The sequence below is a fragment of the Giraffa tippelskirchi genome, chromosome 6 (genome assembly GCF_054371585.1).
Source record: "Giraffa tippelskirchi isolate mGirTip1 chromosome 6, T2T-mGirTip1v1.2.pri, whole genome shotgun sequence".
Taxonomy (NCBI): domain Eukaryota; kingdom Metazoa; phylum Chordata; class Mammalia; order Artiodactyla; family Giraffidae; genus Giraffa; species Giraffa tippelskirchi.
In genome coordinates, this window is record NC_137280.1 from 80,140,986 (window position 1) to 80,166,247 (window position 25,262).

The 25,262-nt window shown below is 50.5% G+C and overlaps 2 protein-coding genes and 2 long non-coding RNA genes across 13 annotated transcripts in view; 2 read left to right on the forward strand and 2 right to left on the reverse strand.

Annotated features, from left to right (window-relative positions):
- Nucleotides 1-5,325, forward strand: part of MRNIP (MRN complex interacting protein) — a 20,625-nt gene extending 15,300 nt beyond the window's left edge. The window contains exons 4-8 of one of the 3 annotated variants that reach the window (XM_081497637.1): nt 604-679; nt 1,883-2,181; nt 3,081-3,168; nt 3,426-3,527; nt 4,638-5,325. In XM_081497637.1, the coding sequence (XP_081353763.1) occupies nt 604-679; nt 1,883-2,181; nt 3,081-3,168; nt 3,426-3,527; nt 4,638-5,111 (1,039 nt within the window). In that variant the 3' untranslated portion in view covers nt 5,112-5,325. The remainder of the gene's footprint in view (nt 1-603; nt 680-1,882; nt 2,182-3,080; nt 3,169-3,425; nt 3,528-4,637) is intronic. The other 2 variants (XM_081497638.1, XM_081497639.1) reach the window with 2 other exon arrangements.
- SQSTM1 (sequestosome 1) lies at nt 5,283-16,688 on the reverse strand. 8 transcript variants are annotated; one of them, XM_081497628.1, is made up of 8 exons: nt 16,450-16,688; nt 14,590-14,685; nt 13,857-14,086; nt 13,628-13,766; nt 12,779-12,859; nt 7,627-7,841; nt 7,141-7,336; nt 5,283-6,152 (listed from the first exon to the last, which is right to left on the reverse strand). In XM_081497628.1, the coding sequence occupies exons 1-8, from the start codon at nt 16,652-16,654 to the stop codon at nt 5,995-5,997; spliced, it is 1,320 nt and encodes a 439-aa protein (XP_081353754.1). In that variant the 5' UTR covers nt 16,655-16,688; the 3' UTR covers nt 5,283-5,994. The 8 variants fall into 8 exon arrangements, with proteins under 8 accessions (XP_081353754.1, XP_081353756.1, XP_081353757.1 ...); XM_081497630.1 differs by having other exon boundaries at nt 5,283-6,174; nt 7,119-7,336; XM_081497631.1 differs by having other exon boundaries at nt 5,283-6,190; nt 7,119-7,336.
- Nucleotides 10,100-13,128, forward strand: LOC145509244 (uncharacterized). The gene is made up of 2 exons (XR_014055940.1): nt 10,100-10,680; nt 10,993-13,128. It is a non-coding gene; the product is annotated as an uncharacterized LOC145509244 (long non-coding RNA).
- Nucleotides 16,689-19,369: 2,681 nt separating the features above from the next.
- On the reverse strand, nt 19,370-23,956 carry LOC145509243 (uncharacterized). Its single transcript, XR_014055939.1, has 2 exons — nt 22,607-23,956; nt 19,370-21,016 (listed from the first exon to the last, which is right to left on the reverse strand). It is a non-coding gene; the product is annotated as an uncharacterized LOC145509243 (long non-coding RNA).
- Between the last annotated feature and the right edge of the window lie 1,306 nt (nt 23,957-25,262).

The following is a 25,262-nucleotide window of genomic DNA, read 5'->3' on the forward strand; positions in this document are numbered from 1 at the left end:
AGACCCCTGCTATCCCTGGGAGGCTGGATGAAGACACATCTAACTGAGGAAAATGCCTTATCTCGTAGCGGTTGAGATATAACACAACTGTAAAGATACTCCTATGACCCTATGCAAGGGGGACATCTCCACTGCTGATGGGAGGGACTATCAGAGTTCAGCTGAATTAGTCTCTGTATTCAGGCCCTGAGCAGGGCAGGTGCACATGTGTTGTCTCATTTATATTCACAGTCCCCTTGCATTATTATCCCCATTTGTAAATAAGGAAACTGGGATACAGTGATGTGCCCAGAGTCACACAGTCTATGACAGCCAGTCTTTGGCAAAGCCATGATGCAAACTCTGGTCTCTGAGTTAAGAGCGCCCCTTCTGCCCTGTGTCACTTTTTCTGTTGCTCCAAGGAACAGATGGTCCCTCTGCCTTCTGAACTGCTGGAAGATGTCCAAGTCACATCGAAACAACAGAAATAAGTTCAATCAATAAGTTCCCCTAAGCAGGCTTTGATAGCTATTGTTAAGTCTGTGCATCCTACTGTTCCCGTCTTCACTGTCCTTCATCTTCCTGGTCATTTTACAAAGAACAGTTGTATAATCTTTCCCTAAGGTCTCTGGGAGAATCCTTAAGTGCCAATGAGGAAGAAAATGTAGGTCCTTGGCAGGCTGCCCATGCAAGTCCACAGGTAAGCAGCACCATCTCAGCCCAGCTACCTGAGCCAGCTCTGTCACGAAGAGGTTCCATTTATTCATTCATTCATCATTTGTTCCATAAACAAATGTTGATGTCACTGAATGATGAAAACTTGGCTTAAAGCTGCAGGGAATACAAAAATGAATAAACCTTTCCCTTTTATAAGTGTGTAGACAGCCATGTAAACAAATATTTGCAATACTCTATGAAAAGGGCTTTTTCTTCTGGCTGCGTGGCAAATTCTTCTGAACTTAACTTGAACTTCACCTCCTTGTCCTCCTCCCCTTGTTCCAAAGCACCCTGGGCAGGGAAAGGATGCTCTTGTAAAGTGCCTGGGTTTCCATGTTCCCTTTCTCTAGATGGAGCCACACAACAGGCTCACACTCTGTTGTTCTGTCCTGAGGCCTCAAAGTAGGTGCTCAGTGTTGGGTGGGCAGTGTGTAAGAGCTCCAGTAACTGAGTAGATGACGCCATTGGTACATCCAAGATGCCATGGGTGCGAGGAACACTGTCCCGCGAGGGACAGGGGAAACAACTGTCTGACAGGCTCCCTGGAAGAGCTCCACCTTTGATCACAGAATCATGTTGCCAACGTCTGCACTCCAGGTTCTCTTCATATTTTTATTATAAATAGGGGAGGTACTCTTCAGCACACCACTTTAACACATCAGCTCTTGCGTGCTTGAGTCTATATACTTTCCATTTCTTTACTCACAGACTTAATCTTTCATCATCACTTCTGTAAGAAATACTTGTTTGCATCATCCTGGAATTTTCACTTGTATCTTCTATGTTGCTATATAGCTTTCAACTATTTTCATTTTTAAAAAGTTTCTACAGAATATAGTGGATTTGCCAATATTTATTCCCTTCTTATTGGGCATTTACCAAACTTCTGCTATTATAAATATTTGCTATTATTGGTAACACTTCAATGAACATCTTTATGCCTTCATCTGGACCAGGGAGTGTGGACATTCGCAAAGGTCTTGGTGAGTTGTGGCTTGAAGCTTTCCCAAGGTGTGTGCGAGTGTGTCCTGTTCAGGACATCTCTCTCCCATTACCTGCCAATCAAATTCCTTTCCTGGTGGTGGTGTAGACATGGGTCCTGAGGCCCTTGGGCCTCAGAGTTGCACTGGGGATTTTCAGTAAAGGTGCCTACTTTTGAGAATAAATTTACTTCCCGATTCTGTAGGAAAAACTCCAGCCCTCAAAGAACCGCTGGCTGAAGTATCTGGAAAGGGACTCTGAAGAACTGGGGCTGAAAGGAGTGTGTTTCAACAGACAGCCTTCATCCGAGAGAAGAAAGCCAGACCCTCCGTTCAGCACAGGCCTGCCTAGGAAAAGGTGCCAAGCCAGTCACGAATCTAGCCTCACCCACCCCCTCCTGGGGGACAGACAGGCAGCTTCCATGGTTGGCAGGGAGCCTGTGGGTTGTGAGCCAGCAGGCACCGTCAGCACAGGCCCCTGGCTGGGCCGGGCCCAGGTGCAGAGGTGAGGGCTGAGCAAGAGGCCAGCAGAGGCACCTCTTAAGAGTCTCATTTAACTCAGAACATCTAGACTGCACTGACCTCAGGGAAGAACTTAAGGGCAAGGTTGACAAAGTGAAGTGTGGCCAGAGAAGCCAATGGGCCTGGGAGTTTTTAGCTGAGAGCAGGAAAGACCTGTCACAGGTCTCTTCTCTCATCTTAACCTGCATTTCAGTGAGTTTTCTGAGAGACTGCCTCATCTAGGTTTAGGGTGGCTCTTCCAGGGCAGATGCTTTGGGGAGGTAGATTCCAGTTCAAAATAAGAACTTTCTAGCAACTACAAGCTATAGAGCAGAGAAATGGACTGCCTTGGATGTCGTTGGGCAACCTGTTGTTGGCAGTAGGGCAGAAGCTGAGCAGCCATCTGGGAAGCTATAAGGGATGGCAAGGTGCTGGGTGTCAGAGCAGGTGACCACCAAGTCAGGATCAGACCACTGCTCAGTGGTAGGACTAGGTTGTGTGGGTTTTTAATTTTACTGAAGTATAGATGATTTATAATGTCACATTAGTTTCAGGTTTGCAAAGTGATTTGGTTAAATATATAGTAGTAATAATACATATGTATGTGTGTATATATATTCTTTTTGAAATTCTTTTCCATGATAGATTATTACAAGAAGGACTGGATCTTTTTTTTACATTTTTAAGATTTTTTTTGATATGGACCATTTAAAAAATCTTTGTTGAATTTGTTACAATATTGCTCTGTTTTTATGTTTTGGTTTTTTGGTCAGGAGGCATGTGTGATCTCCTTGACCAGGGATTGAACCCCACAACTCCTTGCATTGGAATGCAAAATCTTAACCACAGGACCATCAGGGTAGTCCCAGGACTAGATTCTTGACAGCACTTTCTCTCTACCAGGAAATGGAACCAGAGCACGGTCCAGCCTCCATGCAGCCCTGATGTCCAGGACTCCAGAAACTGTGCGGTCACCTTGAAGTCCTTGAAGGTCAGTGATTGAGGACAGTGTCCCAGTGGCCATTGAGCACACGCTGGATTTTTTAAATTGCTTTTTGGACTATTAAGAGACTTATACCCTCCTCCCCATCCCCAAAGCCCAACTTCCCATGTGTCTTGTTATGTCTTAAGCCAACTCCTTTCTCTGGCCTGCACTGTTTCCCTGCTGTTACTGATGTTAACTGGGTCAAAAGGGCAACTTGATGCCTTGGAGACAAGCGAGGTTGACCAATGACTTTTCTGCATCAGGACCATTCCCTTCATTCTACATGGAGTGACAGGTCTTTGCCAGACTGTTCAACTTGGGACCTGCCCTGGATTTCTGAGGAACTGTCACCTTCATTTACCCAGGTGGGTTCTTGTGAATTGAGGCACTCTCTTCACCTAGGACCTGCTCTTGTTATTGATGCTTCAAACTTAGCAGACCCCACCATACCTTCCAGGCCACAGAATGAGGGTTTTGCTTTATGCTGTCATGAGAGCCACAGGCATCCAGACAGAGGAACTCTGCCAGGCATATGTCACTGCTGTACCAACATAGGCCAGGGTTGACCTGACCAGCTTCAGACAGTAGTGGAGAGCACCCATTCAAAGCCAAGAGGCAGAGATCAAACTTGGTGTTGCTACTAACTAGCTATGTGACCCCCAGGTAAGGGTATAGCCCTGAATCTCCAAATTATAGAATAATGAGTGTGACAGTTACTGACGTACCAGTCCCTGGGCTAAACATTTTAACTGCATTGTCTAATGCTCACCACAAGCCTGTTTTGTTTTGAAGGTGAGGAATCAAGGCTGACAAAGGTCCAAAGAGGTCACAGCAAGTCAGCCACAGAGCTGGCAGTTTCTGATCACCAACAACTACCCAGACCCTCTTCCATCCTGCCTGGGGGTGGTGATGCAGCGTCTCTCCTGTCATTGCTTTCAAATTCCTTTGTAGGCAGTGACACTCAATTTTCAGTGAATCCTTGTTTCCTGAGGTAGAAGAGAGAAGCCAGGCCCCAGCGCCCCTGTCACATCCCATATCTACAGCTTTAAAACCCTCGACATGGTTATAGAGAGCTTTCCCCCTGCCTGGCGATGAGCACATGGTGTTTCCAGACAGTTTTTAGGGTCCTTCCTGCTCACACCCCAGGCACTCCCTCATCTGATTCTAAGGTCCCATGAGATAGATCCACTGATCACATGAGAACACCTTCCTCTTTTGGAAAGCCTGATCATGGAATTTGGAGTGAGAGAGGGGGCATTTATTTGCTGTGCTTTGCTTAATCTCAAAATCAAGGCATATCCCTACCCTGCCAGCCTACAGAATAGTAGACAACACGGAGCAGAAATTGTTAGTGCCCAGAGGTACAGTCCAAGACTAGCGCAGGCCCAGGACCCGCTTCTCCCTGTCCCTTGAGTCTGCTAGGCACTTGTTCCTCTGAAGGGAGAACATGCCATCACCTTGTGTTCCCACTGCAGGACCATGCTGGCCTGGCAGGGAAGGGCAAAGGAGGGAGCAGTCGTGAGGACCAGGACACCATGGAGCTTGTTCCTCGGGGGGAACCACCATGCCCTGCCCAGCAGGTCAGGACCATGTCTAAGTGGGAACAGTGTCTTACGCCACTTGGAAACAGCTCACATTTGGACACAGAGCCCCTCAGCCCTCTGCAGAGAGGCCTCAGGCCAATCCAGGAAGCACAGGCTGAGCAGGGGACCCCTGGGGCCCAGACTCCAAGAGGAGGCAGCCTCTCTGGTGCGTTCCAGTCTCCTCAGACCACACACACTCCCATGCCTGGGCCCAAGAGGCTCTGTGGGAGGATCCCCGAGCAGTCACGGGGCGCAGGCCTTTGGGCAGAGGGTGGGCCCTTGGTCAAAGGGGTGCAGGCACGTTCTTCACTCATGAGTCTATGTGACCTTTTTAAAACTGAAGAGGATTTTGATGACGATCTGTGAATTGAAACAGTATGTTATTTTACATGAACCATTCACTTCACAGTGACCTCTGTGCCACTGAAAACAGGGTTCCCCAAGTTGCTTTTAAATAGTAGGACTAAGGATGACTTACAGGAACTACAAGAAGCGACGATAAATATGACCATCAAACAGATTACCTCTTGTACCATCTTTGATTAAAGTGATTATACCTTTAATTAAAATTGTTTACAAATATAACAGAATGGCTACAAAGCGATTTTAACTTTAAAAGCAGCTGACACTTTTGGAAATGGTAACTACAGTGGTTATGAAATAGGCAGTACTCTGAACAACATCAGTTCCTCCGTCAGCCCTTCTTTATTCTCAGTTGTTAGCCACAGTCCTGAGCTGTAATCACTACAGGACAGGACCTGCCACCCCTACTGAATGCTGGTGATACTTTAGCTAAATTCAGAGTATATCAAATTTCTAGCAGAAAATCAATTACGTATCAGTGTACTATAGTCATTAAAAAAGAAAGAAAAAACAGAAAGCCATTTGGCAAGATCTATTCTGGATTGCTGGTATAATCCTGCAGGGAGAGTGCAGATAGGATGAGTATGGTCTCCATGTCCTCCCCAGCAAGCAGTCTCTTGCTCTGCCCCAGGGGGCTCCCTTGGCTGCAAGGAGCCAGACATCCATGGGAAACTGATAAACGTTTCTCAGAATCGGCACTCACACACTTGGAACCCTGCCTTTGTGTCACTTGTTCTACCGCCCTAGATGGCTTTGTGCATCCCCACCCCCCAGATTCTGAAAGAAGAATGACAAGAAATTGGCACTTAGAGGCACTGGGGTTCTACACTAACTCAACACAACTGTGAGACAAGAAAAGGGACACAGAATGGGTGAGCAAACACCATCACAAAGGCGGTGGGTGTTTTGAATACTGGATGGTGTCCAGGGCAGCCCCGATGTCGTAATTTTTGGTCTGTAGAAGCCTGGTGAGCCAGCCGCCTTCATCAGAGAACCCCATGGATAGCATCTGGGAGAGGGACTCAATCAGCCGGGGATCAGCTTCTGCCAGAGAGAGTAATGACAGCTATGAGGAAGAGTCACTGGGCCCCAAATGTGACCTGTACCCTGGCCCTTTTACAAGGTCTTAACCCTCACAGGGACCCTCCAAGGCAGGGACTGTCAAGCTTTTTCTGTAAAAAAAATCAAGAGTAAATATTTTAAGCTGCTTTGCAGGCTACTCGATCTGTCACAAATATTCAACTCAGCTGTTGAAGTATAAAAGCAGCCAAACAATATATAAACAGATGAGCATGGCTATGTTCCAGTAAAACTTACATTTATGAACACAAATTTGAATTTCATCTCATTTTCCCATCTTGACTTTTTTCCAACCATCATAAAAATGAAAAAGTCATTATTGGCCCATAGGCCACTCCCTGCTTCAAGGCAGAGAAGATAAATACTGGCAGCCCAAGGGCTAAATCTGGCCCATAGATGGGTTTCCACTTGAGCAATGTTTTAAACATCTTTGCCATGTGACAGTGATGAACCGGAGCAGGGTATGAGTGGCCTCTCTTATTCAGTGTGTGTTCTCCAGGCTGCCGCACTCTCCACCCGGCCCTACTGCCCTCCACGCGGCCATACTGCCTTCCACACCACCTACTTTACACGACAGCTTCCTGCCTGGCTTCTACCGGAACCGTGACTGTGACCCCTGCTCTATGATGAGCACTTTCCATGAGGAAACGGTGGAAATGGACTCCGAGTCCACTTTCAGCAGTGCACGGCAGTGCCCAAAGCCAGTGCTGCTGCCATATCACATCTGCCTTCATAATTCTGGGTCTGTGTGTTAAGTTTTAGAAATTACTAAAACTAGCTGAGCTTACTAAGGCTCAGTATAGACACAGAGGACAAAACCAACCCCTAGATTTCTCTTGTATCACTAGACAAGCCCTGCAGTGGAGAATGTAATGCCTGTCTGTGTTGCTAGAAGTGATAGGATGCCCTGAATGGAAAAGGGAGTAACACAAAACTATTTGAAATCCCTTGCCTGGTGGTAGATGTGGGTACAATGCAGCTTCCTTCAGTCCTGTAGGTCCTTCCTGGGAAGGATCAAGAGAGCTTGGCCCTTCAGATTCAGGCATCTGTAGAGACTGGAGTTCACCTGTAGACGGGTCCACCTCTTTTGAAGACAGATGAGTCCAGTCATCATCTCCTCCTGAACAGTTATCAGACTCCATCTGTTCCTAAAACAAAACCCCCAGTGAGCACAAGAATGAGAACAACATGCCACCTGACCACAGCCTCAGCTTCTGCGAGAGACAGGGCATGCAGGGCTAGCAAGTCCTTTTGCTTTACAAAATCCTAGTGGAGGGCTCGCAGGACAACTTAAATGCCACCAACAACTCTGCAACAGAAATGGGTTCTTAAAAAAAAAAAAAAAAAAGAAATGGGTTCTGCTGGCTGTGTGAGTGCCAGGGAGGGGCTGTGATTCAGGTGCTGGGAGAAGCTCTGGATGTGTTAGGGGGGTGCTTGCCTCAGGCTGACCCCCTGACTCCAGGGCGATCTTATTCATTTGCTCCGTCAGAGACTGTGCTGTGCCCTCCACGTCCCCGTCTGTCTTGTTGGGGTCAGAGCAGCAGCTGCTTGGCTGAGAGCTACACTTCCCCTCTGTGCTGGAACTGCCTGCAGAGGCAGGGGTCAGGCGGCTTCTCTTGCCTCCATGTTCCACATCAATATCGACTTCAATGCCTAGAAGCCGGCGGGAAAACAAAAACTTGATTAATAGCAACATCCCAGATCAGCTTCCAAGCCACAAAGTCCATAAACAGACTTTGTTTTCCCCTCACGGTGCAGGACAGCAGCTGCACAGCAGGCAGGGCCAGGCCCTCAGAACAGGGTGAGAGCTTGTACCACACAGCCAGCCAGAGCCACCTGCACCACAGTGCCGAGGATGTTCTTGTCCTCACTTGAGGCACCGCACTTGTTGCAGGGGGCCTAGTGATGGGAAAACCATGCACACTGAACACGCAGACTCTGCTGAGGCAGGCGGACGGCCCATGCAGGCTGTGCGTGAGACCCTGAGACAGCGTGTCCGCCTCCAGTCTAGCACTCAGGCACATGCTCACTGAAGGGAAGGGAGGGCACAGTCACTGGGTTTATGTTATTAACTCAGTTTACCTTCTCAAAGGCCATGCGCCATGTCTTAGAGTGAAGCAATTTCAGAAGAATGGGGCCTTCCTTGGTGGTCCAGTAGTTAAGAATCCTGCCAATGCTGGGGCCATGGTTTTGATCCCTGGCTTGGGAAGATCCCACATGCCACAGAGCAACTAAGCCCATGTGCCATGACTACTGAGCCTGTGCCCTGGAGCCTGTGAGCTGCAGCTACTGAGCCCAAGTGTCACAACTCCTGGAGTCTGCACACTCTAGGGCCTGTGCTCCACAAGAGGAGCTGCTGCAATGAGAAGCCTGTGCACCAGAACCAGACAGTAGCCCCCACTTGCCCCAACTAGAGAAAGCCTGCACGCAGCAACGAAGACCCAGTGCAGTCACATATAAATAAAAAATATTTTTTTAAAGACTATAGAATGGATCAACATTAAGGCCCTACTGTATAACACAGGGAACCATACTCAATATTCTATGATAAACCATAATGGAAAACATATATGGATTACTGAATCACTTTGCTTTACAGCATAATTAACATTATAAATCAACTATACTTCCATAAAATTAAAAAAGCAATATAGATCCCCTGCCCCCACCACACAGCCTGGCCCACCCTCCAGGGACAACTTTTAACCAACAATGTGCTTTTTCTTTTTTCTGTCTTTCCTGACTACTTATGTTTACTGTTTATTTCTTACTCTAAATGATCAACACTTTATCTTCTCTTCCCCTATCCTTTCAAAAACTCACATTTTGGTAAAAACAACATTCAGTGTTTATGTTAGTGCCACTATATATAGTGTTCTTTTCTGGCTAAGGAGTGGGCTTATTTCCTCAAGAGTTTTTCTGTATTTGTAGCAGTAACGATGCTTGCTTTTTCACTTGGTAACTTTCCCCATATTCTCTCACAGCTTCTCTACAGCATTTTCTACACAGATTAAGTGTATCAGATACCCCATCCATTCTGGTTTTTCCCTTGGAGACCATCCCAGGCAGGCATGACGCTTCCAGCTCCAGCCTGGGCAGGCAGCTCTCTGGACCAGAGGCACAGTGCCTATGCCTTTCCTTCCATCCTGGCAACTACCACTGGCACTCTCTCATCTGTTGGGTACCATTTTCAAGTACCTCTTTCTTCATTCTGGGCTTCTTTTTTTTGGCCAGAGAGATGGTCCAAGCCCAGGTAAGATGATTTAGACCTTGTCAGTTTCATTCCTGACAACTTTGTTTTGCTCCCACACTTGATCATTTTAGTTGGGTACAGAATTTGAGGCTGAAAATCTGTTTTAGATGAGACTTTTGACGTCAGTCTTCTAGCTCTTAAGTGCTCCTTAAGTTCCCAAGCTTTTATAGCAGCCTTGAGAGTTTCAGGAGTCTTCGTCCCAAGGGTTCTGACAGGACAATTTTAAGCTCTGGTGTGGGGTCTTTTTCAGTCCTTGTCCAAGGCATCTGGGATCCTTTTTAATCCAGAGGTTAATGTCCTAGTGCCAAGAGACCGTCTTGTATTTGTTCATTTCCTGCCTTCAGTTTACTCTGTTCTCTTTCTGGAATTCTTTCATCCTATATTGGGCCTCCAGGATTAATCCTCAAATTATCCCATCTTGGTTACTTTCCTCCATCCATTTTCCATCTTCCAAAGTTTGATGAGATTGTTTTATCTTGTCCTCCATTATTTTTTTCCCTTTTTCTTTATTATTGTTGCTTTACTTATTTTGTTTAACCCCTTCACTATTATTTTAGTAGAGTATGAGGAGCAAGCAGAGAAGATAAAAGCAGGCTTAGCAACTGGTACCCCCATCTGCAATATTTACATTGTTTTTCTTCTTCCATTTCCCCTGCAGTTTTCATTATGAAACATTCAAATAATCAGAAAAGATAGAAGAACAGTACAATGAATACCCATCTACTTTCTAAAACGGGTGAATGATGTGACTCTTCTGTAATGGATTATTGAGATTACTGAACTAGAGTTTTTCCAACTTGATGATAATCTGAGACTTCAGAGCTTACAAGACTGTACCACAGTCTCTGCCCTGCTATCCCCAAAGCCTCTGTGTAGGGGATGTTTGTGGAAGACTCCACCGCCCTGCTCTTTTACATCCTAGGTGTCAGTGGCTGTGACCTCCAGCCAGGTACAGCCCTGGGCTCATGCTCTTGCTCAGCTGGCTTTCACAGCACTTATCAAAAAAAGGTCTTAGTCGCTGACTCACTGTACAGATTGCACTCTGAGAGGTATTAGTGGTTACGTCCCCTCTGGGCCCCTGCTCTAGGAACTAATGTTCCTTTCTGGGCAGTTAGTAGACTGAATCATCCTGTTAGTTCCTCAAAAGAGAGGAAAATACCCAAAGACAGAGTTTAATCCATTCCTCAAATGGCTCTCATCAATAGCCACTCAAAAACACATTCCACTGAAACTTGTTTTGTAGGGTTCCAGACTCCTCCCTCGGAGAAGGCAATGGCACCCCACTCCAGTACTCTTGCCTGGAGAATCCCAGGGACGGAGGAGCCCGGTGGGCTGCCGTCTATGGGGTCGCACAGAGTCGGATACGACTGAAGCGACTTAGCAGCAGCAGCAGCAGACTCCTCCCTAGTTAGCAGAAAGCACTCCATCCACTTTGAAAGACCTGCTGCTGCTGCTAAGTCGCTTCAGTCGTGTCCGACTCTGTGCGACCCCATAGACGGCAGCCCACCGGGCTCCTCCGTCCCTGGGATTCTCCAGGCAAGGGTACTGGAGTGGGGTGCCATTGCCTTCTCCAATGCATCAAAGTGAAAAGTGAAAGTGAAGTCGCTCAGTCGTGTCCGACTCTTCAAGACCCCATGGACTGCAGCCCACCAGGCTCCTCCGTCCATGGGGTTTTCCAGGCAGGAGCACTGGAGTGGGTCACCAGTGCCTTCTCCGTTGAAAGACCTGAGAAGGTCTTAATTCTTACTGCCAAAGACCTCTGAGCACTTCTAAAATTATTCCCTTGTGTCCTGAGTGGAGAATCCAGGCCAAGTTGTGAAACGCTTCACAAGCTCAGATGGGTCTCAGGATGGAGAGCAAGTGTGACAGTCTCCTGGGAAGCCTTCAGAACACACAGAACCGCCCCCACCCCCATGCCCTACCCAAAACCCACTGAACGAATCAAGGGACCTGGAACTCTGCACTGTTTTAAAATCTCCTGCCTGAATGTAGACATGGTTTTGTGACTTCCCAAGTTATCCTGTTCATTCTTTCAAAAGAAAACTTTTTTCTTTAGGATAATTAGTTTTAATAGTTTCCATACACCAAAATATATACCCTCCCACACAAAAAAAACAAAATAAAAACCAACCTTTTATTGGTGATTCTGATGTTCAGCGGACTTGAGAACCACTGTCCATTTACCATCTTCCAAAGAAAAATTTTCTGTGACCTCTTAAGTAACAACCCATTAGTTGGGATTACTTAAAATCCTACTATGTCTTCACTGTGTCTTAAGTGAGTGGCACAGTTTAGGAATAACTTATCTCCCAATTATTTCATCACTACTCCACTGTTACCCTCCTTAGAAAGCATTAAATATAGCAATTATTTTTCCTCACTCGCTCAAGAGTCTTTAACTCCAATACAGAAGCCATGTGAGATCTGAGCTCTTTCATGTAGCAGCAATGCCAAGATGTCACTGCTACTTCAAAGCTGCTTCAATGTGAGCAGAAATGGTCTCAGGTTGGAATCAACGGCAGTCAAGCTCTGTGAGCCACAGGCCGGGTGCTGGGTGAGGTTGGGCACCCTCCTACAGCATTCTTTCAGACATTGGACACAACTTTTGGACAGACCGGGAAGACACTTGCTGCCATTGCAGTCACAAAGATGATATCACAGATCCATCATAAGTCACCTTCATCAGCTGATTCTCATGGCTACAACACAGCAGGTGCTTTCTAAAGTTTTGGAGATTTTAGCCTTGGGCCAGGTCACACACTCTGATGGTGCACAGCTCACCCACCCAGACAACTACCCTGGGCCTGCACACTGGGAATCCAGCAGCAGACAGAAGAACCTTCCTCCCTGATTCCTTTCTCTCTGGCACTGGCACAAGCCCAGTACTTAGAAAGCACCAGGAAAGGTTGGGGGTTGCAAAAAAGGGAAGAAAAGCAATATGGCATCTCAACTAACTACTCACTGAAGTCCTTAAAGAAACCCCAAGGCTCAAGTAAGGAGAAATACAGACTGGTCTTCTCCCAAGGAACAAGCAGGAAGAAGATGAAGGGCAGCCTTAAAACTGAGCCTGGTCACCCTCTGTAGTAGGATTACCCAACCAAATGCTGGCTGATTCTTGGCTGATTCCACTTTACTCTGTGTGGAAAGCTGAAGACTTTGTCAGGGAATTCAACCTCAAGTGGCCTGTGGTGCAGCACTTCGTCAAGATTGATGATACGAGGCAACGAATCCTTACTGGTCTGAAAGACACATCAGCTGCCACTCCTGCAGTATCCCAACTGAAAGCCTACACACTAGTTACCAAATGCTCTGCTGATATCAAAGGATGGACACTTACCCAGAGGGCTGAGGGCAGCTGCTACACTCTCCCCTACATTCTTGAGGAAATTCACACTGGGATCTTCTGATGGACCAGAGACTTTGGTTTCAAAAAACAAAGATACTTTTAATTCAAAGCATCTCTCTCAATGACTGATACCTGTCACAGTCCTGTCTGTCCCAGAAGCCCTACTCCCAGGGCCTTGTCCCAGCAGCCTATACCCTATTGCTTCCCTCTCTCTCTCTCCCTCTCTAGGCCACCTCCTGAGCCCCTTTGTGTTTCACACCACTCCCCCTTCATCTATGTTCCTGGTGCCTAAAAACTCTGTACACACAGAATAAAGTATTATTTACCCCCACCTCAAAAAAGTATTATTTACTCAAATCAAACAAATACTCTCATCTTTGTCCCTAAAGACAAGGTGAATCAAAGGACATAGTAATAATAATAAAATCAGAATAAAACTAGACTCTAAAAGTTCAGAATGCAAGCTATGTGTAAATTTTTAACTTGGGAACTGTTTTATAAGACTTGAGCAAATCTGGCTCTGACTTTCCTAACAACTAGCATGAACAAGAAGACAGCAGACTGGAGCCGCAGGTGCTGGAGGGGCCTCCCATCTGTATGTGAGGGCCACTAGGGCAGGTGTGTTAGTGGCTTTGAGCACTGAGGCACCTCAGTTTTCCCAAATGTACAATGGAGATAATGCTTGCACTTTGCAGGATTTTATGAGGATTAAATGCACAAATGGCCATGAAGTGCCTAGGCTAGCCACAGGCATGCAGGATTTCAGGACACAGGGAAAGCCCTCCCGCTCTGCTGGCCCTCACATCTCACCCTTCAGAGGCCAGCAGTCACAATCCTCACCTGATTCCATGGCAGGGCCAGGGTGGGCGTCCCCTGCCTGAGGTCGTGGGATCCAGTTCCCTGGTGGGCCCATCTCCCAGCCAGGCCACGCAAAGTGCCCATGTTTCAGCTTCCGGAGCCAGCGGCTGTGAGAGAAGCCCTAGGAAGGGGCAGGCAGAGGGGCAAGGTGGCGCCAGTCAGGGGGCTCCCTCCTGCTACCCTGCACCCACCCACAGGGAGGCCCACTCACCTCAGAGAAGTGCCCAAGGGGGCTGGGGAAGGCCAGCTTGCTGTGCTCCTGGTGCATGCCCTTCCCCTCGCAGACCGAGCACAGGTCGTAGTCAGGGCAGACGCTGCACTTGTAGCGGGTCCCCACCACGGGCCCATTACACCCGTCACAGATCACGTTGGGGTGCACCACATTTCGGGGCGCCTCCTGAGCACATGGGGGGCGGTGGTCCCGCCGGCACTCTCTCTTCTCTGCAGGCGGGGAGTGAGCCGCAGAGACACCTGCTCATCAGCACTGGGGCCATCGGTCAGAAGGCCCACAGTGCCACCTTGAGACACTGAATCCACGCAATTGACAGTAACAAAGCAGCTTCAGAACCTGCTAAGAGGTTCCAATCCCTGCACCCATGACCTGGGAACGTGTGGCCCAGACAGGAACAAAGCAACAGAAAATTGTGTCCGTATGACTATGGTCTTGGCCCGCACTAAAAGAAACCCCAGAGCTGCCCCTGGCCCATGATCGCAATCAAAAGTGAACCCCCCCTCAAAAAGAGTGAACCCAGAGACCCTCCAACCTCACCCCCTGTGGTGGACACAGACTCCTTTCTCAGGTCAAACAGAGTAATGATTATGGTCCTGTCTTAAAGAGCCCCCAGTCTTCTCACCCCTTCTTTGGAGGAACTTCTCCATAACCTCAAGCCAGTTTCATTCAGCAGGGAGCACTAGGCTTTAGGCAGCACCCCAGAGCTCCTTACCTTTAATGTAAATACGGAAGATGTCATCCTTCACATATGACATCGCCATTGTCAGTTCTTCGTCACTGGAAAAGGCAACCAAGTCCCCGTCCTCATCTAGATTGTTTAAAAGACAGCACGTGAGCACCCAGAGTGTCTCAGTTGGACACAAGCTGCTGAAAAGGGCTGAGGGTGGTGCTAAAGGGCCCTTGCAAGGCTATAAACTGAAGCCCACCGGGCTGACCCAGAGAAAAGCAGGGCTGAGGGCAAACCACCCACTCACTCTGCCACTGCCTGGAGGATAAGGACTCCAACCTGGGTCCTGGATACATGCCAAAAGCAGTGTGTGTACAGGGACAGCAGTGGTAGCACCCGACCACTACTGCTCTGCCTCTGGGCCAGCTGCCTCATCAGAAAGCTGCTATCTCCGTGCACATCCAACCAGACCCAGTCCCCACATCAACTGTGGAGATCCCCATCTATGACCTGCTCCCCTTGGACCTCTTGTGGCTTAGAAGACTAAAGCCTGCCTGCTTCTGCCCCCAACAAAGTTATGTATTTGTATGTAGTCTCCAATTTTTAGATGTTGGCACAAATGGTTTAAAACACCACCATGCAGGACAAATCACATCATACATCTGCAGGCTAGATCAGGTCTGTGGGTCACCAGATGCAACATCTACCATAAAAACAGCGGCTGTATCAAAAGCCAGAAACAATTCAAATGTCCATCCACTACTGAAGCTAAACAAAATGTGCTGTATCCATAAAATTGAATGTTATTCAGCCACAAAAAGGAACGAAATACTGACACATACTGAACATATGTGAACCTTAAAAACATTATGCCAAATAAAAGAAGCCAATTAAAACAGACTACATGTTTCTACATGAAGTGCCCAGAACAAGGGAATCCATAAAGTAGATTAGTGGTATCTGACAGCTGGAAGCCTGGGATGGAAGGATAGCTAAAGGGTACAGAGTTTCTTCAGAAGGTGATGAAAAAATTCCAAGATGACTGTGATAATGGCTGCACAAATCTGCGAATACGGTAAAAACTGTACACTTTAAATGGATGAATTCTATGATGTGGTAACTCAATAAAATGGCTAATTTTTAAACAGGTGGGGAAAAAAAGTTGGGAGCCTGGCAGCAGTCCAGAGGAAGGTCTTAGCACCGCCCCACCTACACGGGCCCGCCTCCCTCCCAGTCACAACAACCTCCCCTAACCCCACACCCAGCAGCCAGCTTCTCACCAGCGCAGCCAGAAACTGAGCTGCCACCTGGGCTCTGTCCCTACACCATTACTTCTCAAGAACGTTTTCATTTGTGCCTCGAATCACTGCCAGTGGGATAACGTCTGGATTCCGCCTAGCCCTGGGTGTTCGTGAGACCGCCCGACCTCTGCCAGCCGCCCAAGGGAAAGTCGCGGGCCAGGCCGCACCACCGAGCGCTTCGCCTCCCGGGCGTTTAACGGCGTCGCCGCTCTCTCCGCCGGCCCTTCCGCGTCTGCCCGCCCAGGCTCTTCCGGGTTCTCACAACCCCCCACCTGGCGCTGGCAAACCCGGGCTCCACTGCGGCCAGGAGTCGGTGTAAGCTGAGGCGCTCCGGGAGCAGGTGAGGACGCCCCGCGCGCCCTCGCCAAAATCTGCACTATCACCGCGGGGAGGAGGCCTCTCACGCCGCCAGGCCTGGGGCTCGCCAGGACACCCCCCTCAGGGGCTGGCCGCGGCCTCCGCTCCCCGTCACCAGGGTGCCCAGGGCCGAAAGAACTCCCGCGGGCGCCGCCGAGGCCGAGGCGAAGGGGCAGGCGGCCCGCCCGGCGGGGCAGGACTGCGTCACGTCCCCGCACCGCTGCCCAAGGGCGCGGGGCCCGCTCACCGCGGTAGTGCGCCTGAAAGCCGCCGGGCCGGAGCGCAGGAAACAGGGCAGCCACCCGGCTCAGCAGCCGCTCACAGGGCCGGGGACCAGGCGTGGCCTCGGCTTCGGCCTCGGGCTCAGGGCTGAAGCAGAAGCTGAAGCGGCGGATCTCGCGGGCCGCGTCCTCCTTGCCCAGAAGGTAGGCCTTCACGGTGAGCGACGCCATCACCGCCACTCGAGGAGTTGAAGTTCAGCGGGGCAACAGCGGGCGGAGGCGCGCGGCTTTTGTAGGGACGAGGGAGGCCGCGCCCCCTTGCCGCCTTCTGGGGGTGGGGCCTGAGCGCCCGGCCCGAGCTCGCGAGCCCCCCTCCGGGGGCCCCAGACACACTACCCGTTCGTCGCCGCCGGGCCCCCTCATTGCCGCCTCCCCTCACCGCCCCTAATGCACCAGGGACACCAAGAGGCCGGCTCCCTACTCCGACATCAGAGATCTTACGCCCGCCTCTTCACCTGGGCACCCCTCCGAGGTCTGGTCCTGGCTGTGACTCAGCAAAGCAGAACCCAGGCGGCCTGGAGATGCCCAGTGCAGGAGGAAGGTGGGCCGACAGAAACCCGAAGCCAGGAAGCTCCTACGCGCTCAGTGGGCACCGCCATCTAGAACAAATTGGCTCCTGAGGTGCTGTCCTGACCTTGCCATTCTTGGCAGAAGCCCCTCCTTTGAAGCCATCAACTTCTCAGATGGCAGCTCACTCCACCATCCCCAGCATCCTCCATGACAGCCCCTTACCGAGTGGAGGGACAGACCCCCCCCTCCCCAAACGGAAGTGCAAGCGGCAGAGGAGCTCCCAGTTTGACAGAGGGTAGGGTTGAGAGGTGCCAGGACAGCACAAAATATTCCCATCTCCACCTGACATGGAGGGCTTGCTAAGGCTTCCTGGAGCCTCAGTGGCCACCAAGTGTTCAATGCTCCCTAGAAGACTCGCCATTGGTGCCTGGACCCCCATTTGTCAGCAGGTGGTACCCAAGGGCCTGAGGGGCTGTCAGGTCTTTTGGCCTCATGGGCACCCGAATAGTCAGATCAACAGCCTACCTCCTTCCTCTGCTGGGCATCTCCAGCTTTATGTGACAAAAGTGACCTGTTCAAACAGCCTGGATGAAGGGATTGGGATGAGCATCTTAGAACAAGGTAGTCGAGAAGGTATGTCACTCTATGAACTCTCCCAGGTATGGTTCTGTGAGTAGAAAGTCAAACCTGCTGAGTCAAATTCATGCTTTTTCATGGTGGGGTTTGTGGAAGCAGGTAAAACTTAAAGGAATGGGAAATCTGAAGACCACAGGGAGGTCAGTTGGATTTGGCTAGTCAGGTGCAAGGGTGCCATGCTTGTGGAAGCACAACTGAGGCCTGTTCACAGGGGTGGCTTGTCCTTCCCAGAGAGCTCCAGAGTAGGCAAGGCTTTGAACCGCTGTCCAGAACCCTATAGAGAGGACAGTCTGTTCTCAGGCTTCTCCCAGCATCCCTACTTTGAGCCTGGGAAAAGACAATCTCTGCCTACTGCTCTACAGACAGAGTCAAGGGACAAAGAGGGAGAAGTGCTGGGTGGAGGCTGTAGTGGCCCACAGGTCCCCCTGTGTGACTCAGCAGCTTGCGAGTCACTCAGCCCTGGGCAAGGCAAGAGTTGGTTTCCTGACGCCCTGCCAGAGCTTCATCGTCCCCAGCTGAGAGTGTGAGGGGTTCACTACGAAAGCCCTGTGGTTCTAGGGAACCTCAGATATCAGGAAGGACTCCAGGCACAGCCTCTGTGTTTAAACAGAGGCAGCTGAGAGACTGCCCCTAGGAAAACATCTGCTTTCTTGCCTTTTGGCTGTTTGAAACAGTGGTGGGTTTGCAGGGACGAATGGAAAGCTCAGGGAGAAAGTGAGTGGGAGGAAATGGGGCCCTGGGAAGCAGGCAGAACCCCCACCTCGCCCAACCCCCGGGGACCTGGGTTCTGGCCTTCCCAGCATGCCTCACTCCTGAGCCCTGCCCTCCCCCGGCCCTCCCCCAAGGCTTGCTAGAGGTAAACAAGGCGGCAGCCGGGGAACTCCCTGGCAGGGCCCTCTCCGCCTGCGTTTGTGGTCAGGTGGTCTGGCCCGCAGTGAGTCAGCATCCCATGACCGGCAGTCATAACAAGGGGATCCCCAGCCCCCTTGCTGCCACCCACCTCAATGACATCAGGCAGGCAGTCAAGGTGGGGAGCTGTTGCATGGGTCTCTCCAGGACCGGGGGCCAAAAGAGCAAGTAGATGCCAGGGTGGTAGAGAGCTGGCAACCAGAATCTGTCCCCATGATCTAAGGAGGAGGCTTTACTGGGGCCCCTGCTGCAGCAGAGGGGAGGGAACACAAGGAACAGGTTCCTTGCTAGCTCTCTCCCTGATGGAGTGGGGGACAGTGAGTTTGTTCCTTATATGGGGGTGAGGGTATGCAGTGTATCCAGGGTGCCTGACTGGAGGGGTGGCTTGGGTGGTTTGCCCACCCCTTAGGTGGTGTTGAATGCAGGAGAGGGGGCATGTGCAATACCGTGTTTCTGCTGGCTCTTCAGAAGTGGCAGTTGTGTTTTTTAGCCTTTTTGTACCTTTTTTGTCGATAATTTGCCCCAATTACTGTATGCACATAGCTATTTTAGTCCCTTAAGAATTTGTGGGCCTCCCTGGTGGTTCAGTGATAAAGAATCTGCCTGCCAAGCAGAAGACCTAGGTTTGATCCCTGGGTTGGAAAGATCTCCTGGAGAAGGAAATGGCAAACTACTCTAGTATTCTTACCTGGGAAGTCCCATGGACAGAGGAGCCTGGTGGAGTCCGTGCGGTGGCAGAGTCAGACATGACTTAGCAACTAAACAACGATAGTTTCTTTGTATTTTGTTGCTTGAGAAGTGTGTCCAGGTGCAAACATTGCCTCAATCCCATCCCTTGACAACGGTTTTAAGTTTATTTTCTTTACCAAGTGGAGCCAAACTTAGACGTGTGTGGTGGGGGAGCCAGAAACAAACCCAATGCAAGACTCCGACTGAGCTGCTCTGGGCCACCATTTATATGGAAGATTACAGGAAATCAAGCTTTTCCCCACCCCAACATTAGGCCCAAGGTTTGAGTTCGTTTCTCCGTGAGAAAACGGTGTGATGAGTAGGGTGCCTCCAGGCCACAGGGCCCTAGGACCTGTCTGCTATTCTTTTTTCCTCTCCCAACCAAATCCTTCCACCTCGTGACTTTTTCCTGGCTCCTCCCCTTTCCTAGACCGCTTTCCCCACTGCCTCCCACTGTAACCTCCCACCCTAAATGTCACCTCAGTGGGGCCTTCCCTGACCACACCCTCGGGAAAATCCCCAGGCATTGGGTATCACCCCCTTTTAGCCCTTTGGCAAAAGCGCGCAGCTCAGCCTGCAGGGAATCATGGGGGCGGGAGGGAAGCTTCTGAAAGAAAAGGAGCTCAAAAAGTCAGCGGCCCTGGGGAAAAGAAATGAAGCTACGGAGGAGACGTGATTGGAGAGTTAGGTGATGTCAAGCTGTGGGCCTTGGGAGCCCCGGGGCCCTCCTGCCTGGCTTTGGTTCACTTCTTGCCCGGCTGCTCGCACTAGACGGGAGCTGGGGGCCGTCAGGCCCTGTGGGGGTCGTGGGGGCGGCGCGCGCGGAGTGGGACGTTGCGCAGGGTGCCGTAGAGACGGCGCTCACCTACGCGGAACCCGGAGAGGCCCGGGGGCGGAACCAGGGGCCTTTCCCGCTGAGACCCAGGCCCAGCGCGCCTGCCGGGAAGGAACGGGCGGCCCGGAAGGGGTGCAGGGTCACTCACGGGGGACAGCGGGCCCCTGTGGGGAGGCTGGAGCTGACCCCAAGCGGCCTCCGCCAGCCAAGCCCTTCTCCAGTCCGTGTCCTTGGACTGCCGGTGCCGGGCGGGGTCACTGTCCGACTGAAAAGCCGACAGGGGCTTCGGTTTTTCCGCAGATAGGGAGCGAACACTTCGCCCGATGCAGCAGATCCGCTGATCAGAAGTGGTATAGTCGGCCGCAGGGTCGCAGGTGCCCTAAAACACTGGACGAAGTGAAGTGGCCCCTGCCCCAGGCCGGGGGTCGGGCGGGGCGCTCGGAGGAGGGTGGCGATTGGGATCCTAAGGCCCCGCCCCTCGCGGGCCTTTCCAGCCCCCACTGGAGACCTGCCCCCGGGCGCCCCTCCGGAGGAAAGGACCGGCTTGACTGCGGAAGGCTGGAAAAATCAAGGCAGGAGCCATGACGTGGCGGGGAGGGGAACTTGAGGAAATGGTGGGGCGACCCTTGACGGGATCTGGTGTCCCAGGCGGAGACCCCCGGAGCTGCCTGGGCCTTCCGGGCTGGGGGACAGCCGCTCAAGGCAGAGGTGGGGAGGAGCAGGTGGTGCAGGGGGTCCCCGCTGGACTTGGGGCAGCAGTCTCCCAGGAGCGCCTCTCTGGCCGAGCCGTGGGAGCGGGGAGATGCGCTTTTCTGACTGGGTTGGGAGTTTAGGAGGATCACGTGGAACAGACGGCCGCTGCTTGTCAGGGTCCGGTCAGTGTCCCTCCTCTCCCCGGCTCCCTTCGAAACCTCCTAGAAAAGTTACGTGGCGTTCTCTTGTGCTCTGAAGTCCCGCCCTCCTGCCGGGCTCCCCATCAGCTGCTGCCTCTTGGTAGCAGCTAGCTCCCCCAAGGCCTTAGGCGCCCTCTGCTCCTGGCGCAGGGCACCCCTTTTCCTCAGCCTGGGTCCCAGCGCCTGCACTTTGGGGGAGCTCAGGTAGCATTTGGGGGGTCGAGTGTTGGACGTCTTTTATCGTGTAACCCTGACTCGAGCTGGGATGGCGCAGCTTCTCCTTCGACCTTCTGTAAAACGGTATCTCGGACGCCCCCTTCCGGGAAGGGCCGCATCGCGCAGCAGCCGCCAGACCAGCCCTTGAAAAGGTGCCGCGAACCGAGGAGGGCAGCCGCGGTGCGGGGTCTCAGTGTTCCAGCCGCTCTGTCGCGGGGGGAAAGGGTGTGCCTGGGCTTCACGCAAGTGACTGGACAAGAGAAGGGCGTGCGGTGGCCTTGGCGGGCCCTGATGCTGGGTCCTCAGTATCCCGCTCTGCCTGGCGCCCAGGAGCTATTGTGTGGCAGGCCCCGAGCTAAGGCTAGAGGAGAGGACAGGAGAGGCACAAAGCCTGAACTCCCTGGAGGTCATGCCAAAGTTGGCAGGATGGCAGCCACTGTGCCCTGGCTAAAAGTGTGTCAGGTGGGGAGAAATCACAGCGCATGGGTCACAACTTCAGAGAAGGGCACCACCCTCTCCACGACCACCACCACCACCTCCCCCCCCCCCCACGCAGTTCTGGAGAAGCTGAGGTTTCCTTAGAAGAGGCTTCTGGAGAGAAAAGGGGGCTAAAGCCCCTCTCCACCCCCGGATTTTGCATTCTCCAGTCCCTTTGTTAACACCTGGGCTCATGGTCTTTTTAATCAATAGTAATTGGTAAAAGGCCAGCCAAGAAGGCCGTCGGAACTGGTTTCTTAAGTCAGGTAGCTAGAATAGCAGGTAAAAAAAAATAAGACTCCAAAATGGTGGAACCAGGCAACGGGAGAAGGAAAAAAAAAAAAAAGGCCCATGAAAGGGGCAGTCCAGGACCTGAGTGAGAATCTCTGGTCTTGGGCATAAGCAATCAGGCAAATGCTGGTACCATCGACTATTTGCATAGGGTGTAAGGAATCAGGTTCCAGGGGAAGGAGACAAAGTATGAAAAGGCAAGCCAAGCTCAATAGGAGCAGCTTATGGGTGACTTCAGGTTTTCTTTTTGGTTCAGTGTTGAAGAATCTACCTGCCAAGCAGGAGCCACAGGTTTAATCCCTGGGTCAGGAAGATGCACTAGAGAAGGAAATGGCAACCCACTCCAGTATTCTTGCCTGAAATCCCATGGACAGAGGAGCCTGGTGGACTCCAGTCCCTGGGGTCACAAAGAGTTGGGCACGACTTAGTGACTAAAGGACATTGGGTTGGCCTGCCCTTGCTCCTTGGGCGTCTGCTGCCTGCTTCCAGCTTGAGCTGTAACTAGTTTGTCCTTACAAATACTACCAGTTTAATAAAATGCTTTTTCAGCTACACATGGTCCACCATTCCAAATCTCTGACAGAAGGAGACAAGAGCCAAAGGAGAGTACACTCACCCGACACTTACCATGGGATGAGGGTAGGAGAGGGTTGGTGGATCCATCCTGGAAGGGTGGCTTAGCTGCCTGCCTGCTCTGCTGCTCCCAAGTGCAGGGATCATGTGATACCCAGCTTTTGCTCCAGGCACCTCAGAAGCAACAGCTGGGTTTTGGCTTTTTTGTATCCTATTGCTCATAATTTGCCCCCAATTGTGCATGCATTCAGTTACTTCCAGTCCCTTATAGTTTCTTTATAGTCTGTTGCTGGAGGAGATGTTTCAGTGCAGGCACTGCTGTAAAGGGTCCCAGGTCTCAGCCTATTCTCACCTTCACCTGTTCAATTTCTGTCCCTTTTCTGGATGGAAATTTTCCTTTGAGGACTCATTTCTCCCCTATCATTGTGAATAGGGTGGAATATGCATATGACCCAAGCTTAGCCAGACAGCATCTGTAGCCCCCTGGGTCAGGGATGGGCATGGAAATGCCCACTGGAGTCACCTGAAAGCAGGAGCCTGCCTGAAAGCTTCTGGGTCCTTGCAGGCCTAGTGCTGGCTCATGAAATGGCTTAAACCAGTTGACGCTGGTCTTTTTCCTTCTTTTCAAATTTATTTTTGTCTGTGCTGGGACTTCCTTGCTTTGCGGAGCTTTCTCTAGTTGCAGTGCTCAGGCTTCTTATTGCGGTGGCTTCTCTTGTTTCAGAGTACAGGCTCTAGGCAGGCGAACTAGTTGTCACAGTAGTTGCAGCACATGGGTTCAGGAACTGTGGCTCACAGGCTCTAGAGCATGGGCTCAGTAGTTGTGTATGGGCTCAGTTACTCCTTGGCATTTGAAATCTTCCTGGGGATCGAACTTGTGTCCCCTGCATTAGCAGGCAGATTTTTATCCACGGTCCCACCAGGTAAGTCCTGACTTTGGTCTTCGTCAGTTGTATCCAAAAGTACAGAACCACCACCTCCCACCCCATGCCTGTCACAGGGTTCCCAATGGCAGTGATGGTCACCACAATGCAGACCAGAAATGTGGAGGGTCAGCTGTAGCCGGGATGGCATGGCCACATCCTGTTGACTGTGCTCCCGGAAAATAAAAGTAACAACGCTCTCATGCTGCTGCTGCTAAGTCACTTCAGTCCTGGCCGACTCTGTGTGACCCCATAGACGGCAGCCCACCAGGCTCCCCTGTTGCTGGGATTCTCCAGGCAAGAACACTGGAGTGGGTTGCCATTTCCTTCTCCAATGTGTGAAAGTGAAAAGTGAAAAAAAGTGAAGTCGCTCAGTCATGTCCGACTCTCAGCAACCCCACGGACTGCAGCCTACCAGGCTCCGCCGTCCATGGGATTTTCCAGGCAAGAGTGCTGGAGTGGGGTGCCATTGCCTTCTCCGAACACTCTCATAGTGCTCCGCTTATGCCGGGAAGCATTCTGAATTTTTTTTTTTTTGCCAGTTCTTCACTTTCACGCTTTATTGAAGGTAAAATGAATCAAAGACTGGTTTTGGTAAGCAGATTATGTCTCTAAAAGAATTACTTTTAGTTCAGAGCAGAATGTTGTCCCATCCACTGTGATACAAATCCTTTATGGACCAATGCATTCAATATAAAACTCATGCAAGGAAATAGAACCTTATTCTCTCCATGACTATAAATCTCATGAAAACATGATTTACTGATACTAAACTTTTTCAGTCTTCACTTGCCCTTTCCCTCCCACCACCCACCTTAAATATAAAATTTGAAACATTTCCTTCAAGTCTGATGGCCTTCAGTACAATCTTCTTTGACACTGGAATCATTTGGGGTCACTTTTGAATAGTTTTCTGCTTTTTGGAAGAGTCGTGTAATGGTTTAATTCTTAAATCCACCTTTTCTTTAATGTTCTAACATGTCAAACTCCTCTTCTCTTCTGGCCATTTCTTAATAGTCGGCAAGCGTTCAAAAAGATTAATGTCCAAACAGACCAATACCTTTAAACCCTTCTTCTGGCATACACACTTGCATGACATCATCCCTTGCAGCATAATCTGCAATTGGTCATCAGCCTTTCATAAAATGACAGCTGAATATTTTATATATATTAACTCACCTGCTCCCTTGAGGTCAGACCATGTGATTAGCTCTGGCCAAGGACTGAGACAGAAGAGCCATGTACCTTACAGGCCGGAGCTTCTAAAACCCCTTCCCTTTTCCGGAAAGCCTGCAGTGTTCAGGTGGTTATTCTTGAAGCCTCAGCAGGGACTACCACAAGCAGGTCAGACCCTCTGGCTTTGAAAAATAGACCATTATTAAATCATAGAGTCTTGCAGTTATTGCAGCAACATAGTGCACAGAAAGGACAAAGTACCTTGCTCGAGGTAAAACAGTTTGAGCCATGGTAGTAGAGCCAAGAGTATGAACCCAGACAGGCTGTCTCTCTAGTTTACATTCTTGACCCCAATGATTAAAAATCTTCTAAATAATGTCCTGAACCCATTTTACTTTTCATTTCCAGACAGTCCCTCTCCTAGCTGCCTATGTCAGGGCAGAAAACCTTTTCCTCTACCATCTTAGATTCAGTACTTGGGGCCTGAATTAAACCAACAAGAGACAGATTAGCAAGAAAATGTTTTTATTCATGTACTAGACAAAATTTGCGGCTTATATACCAATTTAATGGGGGAGCAAAGGAGAGAGGGAGAGAAAGGTACTTACATG